This window comes from Spea bombifrons, chromosome 2 (assembly GCF_027358695.1).
Source record: "Spea bombifrons isolate aSpeBom1 chromosome 2, aSpeBom1.2.pri, whole genome shotgun sequence".
In the NCBI taxonomy this organism is placed as follows: Eukaryota; Metazoa; Chordata; class Amphibia; order Anura; family Pelobatidae; genus Spea; species Spea bombifrons.
This window is the reverse complement of record NC_071088.1, coordinates 66385840-66397815: the sequence shown is the minus strand read 5'-3', so window position 1 is coordinate 66397815 and position 11976 is coordinate 66385840. Positions and strand designations below refer to the sequence as shown.

At 39.3% G+C, this 11976-nt stretch overlaps 1 protein-coding gene across 1 annotated transcript; it reads right to left on the bottom strand.

Annotated features, from left to right (window-relative positions):
• Positions 1-4382: 4382 nt before the first annotated feature.
• Positions 4383-9829, bottom strand: TUBD1 (tubulin delta 1). Its single transcript, XM_053454593.1, has 8 exons — positions 9637-9829; positions 9373-9520; positions 8742-8958; positions 7773-8004; positions 6317-6481; positions 5534-5668; positions 4900-5083; positions 4383-4620 (listed from the first exon to the last, which is right to left on the bottom strand). The coding sequence occupies exons 1-8, from the start codon at positions 9806-9808 to the stop codon at positions 4518-4520; spliced, it is 1356 nt and encodes a 451-aa protein (XP_053310568.1). The 5' UTR covers positions 9809-9829; the 3' UTR covers positions 4383-4517.
• Between the last annotated feature and the right edge of the window lie 2147 nt (positions 9830-11976).

The following is an 11976-nucleotide window of genomic DNA, read 5'->3' as shown; positions in this document are numbered from 1 at the left end:
AGATAGCGTTTGTCGATAATTAGAATTATCCCAAATGTATTCTTGATAAATATATGGAATGCTTTCGAGGGGATACTTTTGTGCAACACCTCTTCAGCTGTGATTTATAGAGGAATCCCCATAGAAAAATAGTTTTGTAAAGTGATAGTATAGATGTGAACATTGGTTGTATATGTTTTTTTCCAATTACATTCTTTTTTATCAGAATGTTTGCTATGTATGCATGTATCACAATGCTCTGTGGCCCTAATAATCAGTATAATGTGTATAGAAACAGCAGAATTCAGAAATGAATTTATGTAAATAAAATTCATTATTCCCTCTCCTACCTACAGTTGTCTTCCTGTCTGAGGGGACTCCTGCGCAGAACCTAGAATTTGAGATTCAACATTATTATAGAATGAGATTAAAAATTATATGGTTGATGCTCATTTGCTGGATCCAAATTAGATACTAGCAGGCTGACACCTTGTGTTCCGCAGGCAGGTTTTAATGTATGCACAATGTGATATCAACTATCGGATATGTCACTTAACTGGGACAGAATTGACAACCATATATTTATACTTTTTCTCTTTAATATATGTTCATCCATATGCTAGGTTCAAGTTTATGTGTTGAGTTTTGTTTTTTAAAAACTAATTTCTTGAAATATTATTTTGATTTTCTTTTTATTCTATTGGGTGAGATTGCCAGGTATGTATTAAGGCCTATTCATGTGAACAGTACAGGTAACATTTCAGACCTGAGCTGAAACAAATATTGAACAAAATGTTAATTCCAGAGAAAGGACTTCATATGGTGCTCTAAGTTATCAATAAGCATTATATAATTTGAAACTTACTCATTGCCAGTAACTTTTTTTCTTGACTAGGCTTGAGGCAGAATCCCTTGTGCATCATGTTGGGCTACTGAGGTCTCCAGTCCACCACTGATTAATGGGTTGGTTCATTTGGTCTTTTTACACTAAGGGGGTCTAAGGTACATCCTATTGAGCACTCTTCCTCAATTTTGCATGTCTTTCAGGCAGAAGGTTGGGATAGGAATGAATCTCTTAGTGTTCAGAGCAGAGTGGGGTGCGCGAGCAAGTTCCTGCTAGAGCTAGGTCTTGAGGCTGCTGCGGTAATTGCACTTAATCATGTACTCTGTCATTTACATATACCTGCTTTCTTTAAATAGTTCTAAGCACAGCACTGGCTTAGAATCGCATAAATACCGTATTGGCCCGAAAATAGACCGCACTTTTTTCCCCCACTTTAAGTCTTTAAAGTGGGGGTGTGGCCTATATTCGGAGTCTAGCGCAGGCAGCGGGGTTAGGATACAGATCCCCCCCAGCGGTGCAGGGGACCTGTATCCTACTGTCTGATACGCTCAGACAGCCTCCCCTGCCAGCACTTCCCACGGGGGGAGTGCCGGCACGGGTGAACGTCCGGACGATGCATTTTACCCCCCCCCCCGACTTACCAGAGCAGACTCCCGGGTGTCTTGCAGGGCCGGCGGAAGACATCTACGCAATACGCGTATACAACTTCCGGTGCCGGCACTTCCGCTGAGTGCCGGCACCGGGAGTTGTATACACGATGTGCATAGATGTCCCCCTCCGGCCCCGCAAGACACCCGGGAGTCTGCTCTGGTAAGTCAGGGGGGGGGGACAGAGTGGCAGCATATCTCGGGGGGGGCAGAGTGGCAGCATATCTCGGGGGGGGCAGAGTGGCAGCATCAAACTTTTAGGGTGCGGCTTATATACGGGGGCGGCCTATATCCGAGCCAATACGGTATATACCTGTACAGGCTTCCACACTGTATCAACTCCAGACGGTCCTGCAAACATTAATTCACCCAAGCCCTTTGCATGGCTGATGGAAAACATGTTGCATCTCCCCAATTTGAGAAAGGAAAACTCTGGCCAAATTCAGTGCTGGTTTGTTGTATATTACATGTGTATATTTACAAATGCATTTTTATTTTGCTTGTTGGTGGAGAGCTCTTTGTTCTTTAATGTAAGCAGAATATAATGATGTATTACTAACCACTACACATCATTAATTACATTCCATGGAGCCATAATTCTTTGGTTACATTAAATCCATTATGACGACCTGGAATGTCATGCCTTGACGAGAGCAGTGTGCATATGAATACTTCTGTGTGCAGAAGGCCACACACCCAAGACTGTCCTGTGGGTGCTTAAAGCACTATCCCAGTCTTATGTTAGCCACAATCCTTCCGCTACTGGTAGAAGTGCACTTTGAATTTGCCACGATGGTGTCCCCTGCAGCAATATAATTTATATTAAAACCAATGAGATTTTCTCCTCACTCATTGAATTGTCCGTTGTACAGGACCAGTAGGATCATGTAATTACGTAACATTATACTGATCTTTGTTGCATCATATTTATTTTGCGATTTCCGCCCTTATTGTTCTGGATGGTGTTAAGTTTTAGGTTACTGGGGTGAATCTATTGTAGATTGTAAAGGACAAATGTTCTGGGACACATCTGTTAATTATTGAATTTAGATGTTTCAATTAGACCCATAGCCATGCAGTCTGCATTTAGAAGCATTTGTGTAAAAAAAAAAAAAAAAAAAAAAAAAAGTCATTCTGAAATGCTCAGTGTGGCCCTGTGATAAGATGCCACCTTTGCAATAAGTCATTGCGATTCACCCCTGCTAGATATTCCATGGTCAACTGTAAGCAGGCTTATTGGAAAGTGGAAGCGTTTAGGAACAGCAGCATCTCAATGGCCAAGCAGAAGACCACATAAAATCACAGAGCAGGGTCACCAATTGCTGAGGTGCATGGTGCTTAAACAGCACAGATGCTTTGCTGATTCCATAGCTGAAGAGTTCCCAACTTCTGCTGGCATTATCAGTACAAAAATTGTGCAGAAGGAGCTTTGTGCAAGCCTTACATCACCATGTACAAAGCCAAACCTTGGATCAAGCTGCGTAAAGCATGCTGCCACCAGACTCTGGAGCAGTGGAAACATGTTCTGAGAGTGACAAAAATCATGCTTCTTTCTTTGGCAGATGCCAGGAGAACGTTACTGTGATGTCTTTTCTCTAGATCTGGTGCTGTATGGTTTGCTGCTCTCAGTGATTATATTATATTATATATCATAGCTGTGATGTCTGGCAGACGGAAAAGGTCTTTAGAGAGGTCACATGATGTCAGGATGCTACAAAACTGTTTATTAAAGAGTTGCAGAAATGATTCTGGAAATCATTTGTAAGTTATAACAGTTACCAACTGTAGTTTAGTGGAAAGGGGATAATGGTATAGGGCTATTTTCAGGAGTTGAGTTTTGTTTCAGCATACCAAGACATTCTGTACAATGCTATGTCTCCAACTTTGTGGGGACAGTTTGGGGAAGGCCCTTTCCTATTCCAGCATGACTGTGACCCAGTGCACAAAACAAGGTCCATAAAGACATGGTTGGATGGGTTTGGTTTGGAAGAACTTGACTGGCCCACACAGAGCCCTGACCTCAACCACCTTTGGGATGAACTGGAAGAGAGATTACGAGACAGACCTTCTCATCCAACATCAGTGCCTGACCTCACAAATGCTCTATGCAGGATGAATGTGCAAAAATTCCCACAGAAGCACTCCAAAATCTTGTGGAAAGCCTTCCAGGAAGAGCGAAGCTGTCATAGCTGCAAAGGGAGGACCAATTATATACCGTATTGGCTCAGATATAGGCGCACCCTAAATGTTAGGTGCTTTTATAAAGAAAAAGATATGCTGCCACTCTGCCCCCCCCCCCGACTTACCAGAGCAGACTCCCGGGTGTCTTGCGGGGCCCATCTACGTAATATGCGTACACAACTTCCGGTGCTGGCACTCAGCAGAAGTGCCGGCACCGGAAGTTGTATACGCGCGCGGGCAGAGGTAAAACGCATCGTGCGGACGTTCACCAGCTGCAGCCGGTGAACGCCTGCGCGATGCGCTTAGACAATTTCCCGTGCCGGCACTTCCCCGTGGGAAGTGCTGGCAGGGGAGGCTGTCTGAGCGTATCGGAGAGTAGGATGCAGGTCCCCTGCACAGCTGCAGGGGATCTGTATCCTAACCCTGCTGCCTGTCCGGCGCCCGGAACTGCAAGTCCCGGGCGTCGGGCGCTAGACCCCGAATATAGGCCGCACCCCCACTTTAAAAGGGCGGCCTATATTCGGGCAAATACGGTATGCCTATGTATTTAGAATGCAGTGTGTCATAAAAGTCCCTGTTGGTGTAATGGTCAGGTTTCCCAATACTCTGTCTATATAGTGTATATCATTTTATGAGTACATTAAAGAAGGGATTCATGATTGAACAAATGTCACAAAAAATGTAGCTTTATGATAGCATTTGTCTCTTGGATGGAAAGGGGTGAAACAATGCAAAATATGACAAAAAAAAATCAATACTTTTGATTTAAACAGATTTAAATTTATCTTACAGGAGTATCACAGTGTAAAAAAAACCATATGATAAATAAATAGACAAGGAAAAAATTAAACATTACTGAGAAATATTCACAAATTGGAATAACTGGAAATAATCTGTTCAAGGGTTGCAAAACTTTCCAAAAATTCCTCTTCCTCAATTCCAAATTTTGTATATTGGTGAATGTATGCTCTAAAGTGGGAGAAAAAAACAAACCAACAACTAAATTAAACATACACATATAAAAACGGCAGATTTATAAATTTGTGCGGCTTTCAACATTTTGTATGTCAGAGATTACTGAAGTATCACTTATATCTGTGACACTAAAATCTCAGTACTGTTTTTGAATGGCAATCGACCAATCAAAGTGTACGCACGCACGGACAGACACTTCAATCTAGTGGCTGAGCTGAGAACTGGACTCACTAGATCCTTGTAACAACTGTTCATGTTTGTGGAGGTACTTACTTGGACGCAAACATGTTCCATGCCTTACTAACAATGTTGTCCAAGGGTTTTAGCAAATATTGACTATTGCTAACCAAAGTAGCCGATTTCTCATATTTGTTGAATGATTTTGGTGTTTTCCAAACAGTATAAGCGTCATCTGGTGGCAGCCATGAGGTATATAATGCTGGATCACGGAAACTTTCTGAAAAATGGTAAAACATGACTTTTCTGAAAAGAGTAATTTTATCAATACTTTAAGAATGTGTATGTATACTAATAACATATTTAGAGTAAATATTGTGCATCACTGTGGGGCAATGTACACACATTATATATACCTACCTACCTACGTGAGAACTTTAGGATTAACTGTTTTACTACACAATGCTTAACTCACACAGAGGTTGTTGGCATGGGTACAGAACTGCCGCAAACTATACAAACAGTGTTTGTTGGTAAATTAACATGTCAACTTGAGACCAAATTTCAGTCTGTCTTATTGTCCCTTCATTTAATTTGTAGCCATAGCAATTTACATATATGCGATGTTTACATGACAAATAAATATGTCCCTATATTTTTCTTTAAAATAGTGTAGCTTGTAATGTTTAAAAAAAAAATTAAAAAAAAGTTTCTCCTTAGTTCGGTTTACCTAGAGAGGCACTATGAAGGTCCTTGCCTCGGAGAATTGTCAGATTTGCAAGCGAAGTATTAAAAAGCAGTTCCCTTCTCGAGGAAAACTTTTCCTCTGTTGGCCGTGATGAGGGTCGCACCTGCCAGTTAATTCCTGGGGAAGGAAATAAAGACTTAAAAAAACAAAAACAAACTATAATTATGCTCCACACGTGCCTCTTTTAAATTAGATATCATATGTAACACAGAAACAAACTGTTATCTTGTGGTATCACACAAAAGCCAAGTATGCTCTACCATCACAAACACATTACCACAATATATGATGATTTTAGAAAGTCCATTTACATAAAGAAATCCTAGATATATCCAACAAGAAGCAGGTATACAGTTTTCAGTATATTGTATGTAAATTACATATTGGCGAAGACAGAGTTGAATAAATCTACTTGTCTAATGTGATGTGTCATTTTGCTTAAGAATACTACTTCAGGAATATGCCCTAAATACAGTAATAACCACATTCAATTCTTTTTTTTTTTTAAATATCTTGGGCAGTCTATATCTATCTATATACATGCTATTTTGTTATAGTCATGCGATTAAAGTGTTTTGCTACAGCAAAAGCTAAGAGTCATGGGTGTAATTTTTTTCAAGCAATAAAAAGGAACCTTTTTTCCTTTTTCCAACTGAACAGCCCAAAGTCATCAACAGAACATCCAAGAGAAATAAACATGTGTAGCTTACAAGAACATTTATTCTTTATTATTTTTTTGGAGCCCTACTGCAGGCCTGTCCTCACCTTCTTCCATTTTCGCATTAGCAATGAGCATTTGCCTCAGATGTTTGGTAAGCCCCTGCCAAGTAAATGTACTGTATGCCAGGGAGTGTTCAGACATTTGAGGAATGTTACGGAGACCTAGCATCTTAAATTCAGGGTGTGGGACCAGGCATGCCATTAATTCCCCTGCGAAGAAAAGGAAAAACAGTGTATTAGCACATGAGCCTTAAAATAATGTATTTTCTTTTAGTATTTTATATATATAACCTGAAAGAGGAATAGGGCAATGTGAGTGCCGTTATATCCAACTTTAGCCTGTATGCATGATGTTAAAAAAAACAAATGTAACCGTAGAGTAACTGTTGTTAAAATTACACAAGTCATTGTTTTCTGGACAAAACCCATCAGACCTTTAACGAGAGCTGCGAAAAGCAATATTATATTTAATGATGAAGCACAATGATAAAAGGTTTTTTATTTCACTGTAATAACATACCATTACTCCATTTTAATACCACCTAAATTAAAAGGGTACACTAATGTAAGTAGTGGCCCAACATCTATTTCACCTTTTCCACACCTCACTGCCCCAAAAAAAAGTAGATTAAAGAAACAGACAGGTCGCCAGATGGCCAAAACGGCATGGATGGGTGCCATCTGCCAAGGTGTGCCTAGTCAGATAATCAAACGGCAAAGCACTTGTGTGTGGTGGTTCTGTGACTTGGATGTTACTGAAAGATTTGGAACTGGATTTCTCAGAAAGTGATGTCTTGTATTTTGTCCACTGGTTAAACAAGTTGCTGCGATTAAGCAGTAAGAGTGTAGGCCTTTTTGCCACAAGAACCTCAAATGTTCATATCTACCTTCTGAATACCTCAAGTATAGGCATTATACAAAGACAGGGGTTTTAGTGCACAAGATAAAATATCCTTATAAGAAAAAAGCAGAATAGAGGCACAAAAAACCCTACCCACATCTGTATAGAACAATAGGTAGTTGGCTCAATTTTGTCTTTTATGATAGGACTATATTGTTGCTTTGTGTTGATGTAGTGGATCATTTTTCTTTACAAGTATTTGTTTACATAAAAAATGTGTGCTTTGGAAATATAATAATTTGAAAAACCATTGGCACCATTTCCTTTTTTTTTTCTTCTTCATGTAGCCTCATCATGGTCGCCAAACTTTGCTAGTGGAAACTCACTCCTCATATCTAGTTTGACACCACAGATTACCTAGCAAGGAGTATGTTATTTAAAGAAAACAAAAAAAAAACCCTCAAAATAATGTCCAAGTAGTGTGGTGAAAATTAAAACCACTCCCCAAAGATTAGGAATGTATTAAATTTATGTTTCTATATAAAATTCTAAAATATAACACAATCTTAAATGTCTTAGTTGAATATAAGTATGTAATAACAATTGCAGTTAACAGAAAACACAGGCCACTTCCAGCTAAAATCACCATTAATACCATACCTAGAGGATTCCTGCTGTATTGAGATGCTCCATCTGAAGTGTATGCAGGCTGAAATACGCTGCCCAACTGATGAGCAATGACTTTGTTCACATCCCGAAAAGATATCTGCTTAATATTCATTAGCTGTGAACAAACTTTGTGAATGATATCATTCTCATGTACAAGCAGTGCATCCGAGGACAGGTAGAGGTGGAAGAGGGTCAGAATGGAATTGTAGTTTTGAACAATAACCTATAAAAGAGAAATAAATGAACATGACTACAGTTGCTTAATCTTTTGCCAAATATGCAAGGACGAGGTAGCCCCTTGCTAGTTGGGACAGGCTAGGCGTTGGGCTCAGTCTGTCAATCTGACATGCTTTACATCTACACTCAATCAAAATTGACTGAGCAATGACATGAAACATAGCTATAATAAATAAACAAAAAAAACAAATTACAAGCGCTCAAATCCAAACCTAAATTGTTAAACAGGGTTCAGTACTGGAATTTGGCTAAAGCACTCAAGCTCAGCTAGCAAGCCAAGGTACCCTGTAAGTTTTAGGACTAAGATAACACGAGATGTATTTACCTTCTGTGCTTCCCTAAGTTGGACCTAGGGTAGCGCTGCCCCCCCTCCCCCCGGGATCTTCCTCCCCCTCCCCCCGGGATCTTCCTGGCATTGAAAGTGAAGATATGGAGCGCTGGGATATGCGAGGTCTTATCTCAATGCTCTGTGTCTTGAAGGCACGCAGCCCCATTGAATGCAGTCTCTGGCACAGTCTTCACAGTGTAAATGGGCCAGTTGGGAAGATCAAAGATCTCCCCTTTAACTGGCCCATTGTGCACCAGTTTCACAGCGGGCGACTGTTACTCCCCTGGACCTGCTGCCCCAGGCAGGATACGTAAATTAACAAAAACAATAGGTTGTATGCTGTTAATTGGTTTCATTGACCAAAAATATTAAATATATTAATATGAAATATTAACCTCTCCAGTTCCATATGGCCAAATGACTTCATTAAGGAGAAATGAGTTCGGATAGGCATCACGTAAACACCGTGTCACATACGTTCCCATGCCAGATCCTGTTCCTCCAGCCATACTCATTATTGTGAAAAAACCAGCCAAGCGATCGCATTTTTCCACTTGCTTGCGAACTAAGTCCATGACTACGTCTTGGTGTTTTGGACCATGCACACAGTAACTGCACAATAAAATAAAACATATTTCAGCGAATACTAGAGACTGTCAGAGTAAGAGGTGTCAAAAACAACTATTGTTACTTGTAAAACACGGACTATTTCATGTTCAATTTCTATATTACTTTTTTAGATGGCAGATCCACATGAACTTTATTAATGGCGTTTGAAGTCAATGATGTAATGCAGGACAATCTGGGTCAAAAGTAGTGAAATCTCCACCTGTTACAATAAACCTCGGCAAAAGGCTCCTGTTAGGGCATAGCTGGCAAAGACCATGTCAGGACTGGGTGTTCTTATTTTTCTTTCCTTTACTGCAAAAGTGCAAATGTACAAGAAAAAAAAAAAACAATGTTTCAACATAGGCCTACCTGACCAATTTTTTTTTTTACAAGTGGTAAAAATTATTAGCATCATACCCATTTGCCCAATTGTTTCCCGATCCTTGCTTCTGAGAAAAGTGCGACTTCTGATCATATTTCCATTTTCCAGAACGGGTAGCCATAGACATTGTTTGAGATATTACTTTAGGCTCCATGTCTACAAGAACAGCCCGTGTCACAAAATCTGTATTATAAGGAAAATAAAACAAAACCATGCTCAATAATCAAAATAGGAAGAAGGCTTTATACCTTATAAGATTAAATCAAAAACAAACCAAGCACTGGAATTAACACAAATACCTCCTGATTCCTCCTCGCTGAAGAATCTCTCCATGCAAACTTCTTGATAATGGTCGTTTTCTCTCCGGGAGCAAAGTCCAGTATTATGGTTAAGATCATTGTGGATAACGTCAAATAACTCATAGCCGATCTGGTTGCCACACTGTCCAAGTTGGACCGTAACTATTGACATGCTCAATAGTAGTTTGGAATTCAATCTGGGGGAAAAAAAGAGGCAAAAGGACTGAAGGCATATAAACAGTGGTAGTTTGTGCACTTTGTACGCTCAATACAAATTTTCTTTTTTACTATCTTCCACTAAACAGACAAAGCACCATTGCATTGATCAACTGGACTCTTGCCATTATTCACTAAAGCAAGAGAGCTGTATTTCACCAAATTCATTATACATTATTAAGCCCTATCCTGGGCAAAGTTCTTTTGCAAGAAGCTGGCTTAACTGGCCCTGTATAATATTGTTTTAACTGTGCATTATAGAAATATTATATATATATATATATATATATATATATATATATATACACACACATTATATAGAGGGAAGTCAATGGGTTGAAATAGCAATTCGCGTACCAACATTCTAGTAAGCAAAGCCTTCTGTTCTGTTTACATTTCTAATGTAAACAATACAGTGTCATTTAGTCTGCTTGGGCTAAATTAAGATAAGGGAAAAATTGAATTGGCAGGGTTCAAAGATGTCCCAAAAATAGGCCATGGACACAGGCTAACCAGATGTCCACATTCCAAAAAATGCAAAAGTGGCCTATTAACATGACAAACCCATGCATGGGGGTATCATTATACCGAGGAGATGTTGCGTAACACATATTGGGGTGTTTGACAGTGACATATACCAGGAGCCAATTGCATTGGCTAGCTCCAAAGATGTCTCAAATAGCACATGGGGACAGAATGACCAGATTGCAAAATATTACTTGTACAAAAAGTAAAAAAACATTTGGTATTTCTAAACTAGAGACAATTTAGCAGGTGTTTTTCATTTTTTGTAGATGAGAAAGAGTTTTCAAGTAAAAGTTAGAAAAAGTCCTTTTTTTCCTCTCTCAATTTCCACCATATTTTATACTTTTTTTTAGTAAATTAAATGATACAATCAAAATAATGACATGTAAAGAAAGTCCTTTCTGTCCTGAAAAAACAAACAAATATATAACTTGTGTGGGATCACTGCAGAAATGTTAACAGCCATTGTCACGAGGGGTACAAAAAATAAAATCAGCATTGTCACAAAGGGGTTAATCATTAATTTCTCTACTCTGCAACCGCCACAGCTTTAGATCTGAAAATTTCAGTGGCTTCACACTATGGCCATTGTCTTAATTTGTCCAGCAGAAGGCTGTAGCTCTGCAATTGCGCTCCCTATCTTCAATTTCTCTTCTTCTTCTCACAATCACTTGCAAATTAGCACACTTAAGCTCAGTCACCTCCTCTATTAAGTTTGTTCAATGCAAGTCATTTTATCAAAACTTATGCTTGCAGTACAGCGCCGTTGTCATTTGTCAAAGGTCACCTTTAGGGGGCACCGTCTCAAAAATTAACAACATGCTAAAATCACCCAAAATCTACAGCTCTCTGATGTGCACCAGTACCCACTCTCTCTCGTACACTATATGGACAAAAGCATTGGGACACCGGACCATTACACCAACAGGAACTTATGTCACTTCAGCATACAAAGATATTTTGGACAATGCTATGCTTCCAACGGTGTGGGAACAGTTTGGGGGAGGCGCTTTTCTATTCCAGCATGACTGTGCCCCAGTGTACAAACCAAGGTCCATAAAGACATTTTTGTATGAGTTTGGTGTGGAAGAACATGAGCCCTTTCCTAAACCTCATCAAACACATTTGGGATGAACTGGAACGGATATTGAGAACCAGGCCTTCTCATCCAACATCATTCCCTGACCTCACAAAAGCTCTACTAGATGATTTCCCACTTCCCAAAATCTTGTGGAAAGTCTTCCCAGAAGAGTGGAAGCTGTTATAGCTTCATATTCAACTACATATTGATATCTATGTATTAAGAATGTAATGTCATAAAAGTCCCTGTTGGTGTAACGGTCAGGTGTCCAAATACACTATATGGACAAAAGTATCTATCGGATTTTTCTTACAGAATAACTTTTGATCGTAATGATTTTGATCTCTTAGTACACTTCATTTGTATTATCTTTCTTCAGGCTAATTGGAATTTTATGCCAGTTGCCTAACTTTAAGAAAATTATTTTCTGCCAGGATTTGGAATTCCTTATCAACCAGTTGAATATCAAGAACGAGAGAAGGTAAATCTTTTTATCTTTCTAAATAAAAGCGAACCTT

Bases quoted from the DNA above. Each gene is read 5' to 3' on its own strand.
- TUBD1 (XM_053454593.1), bottom strand. From the start codon at position 9,808: ATGTCAATAGTTACGGTCCAACTTGGACAGTGTGGCAACCAGATCGGC. The intron at 9,521-9,636 runs GTATTTGTGTTA...CTTATAATACAG, and splicing joins CAGCGAGGAGGAATCAGGAG to ATTTTGTGACACGGGCTGTT. The intron at 8,959-9,372 runs GTATGATGCTAA...TTTATTGTGCAG, and splicing joins GGAAACAATTGGGCAAATGG to TTACTGTGTGCATGGTCCAA.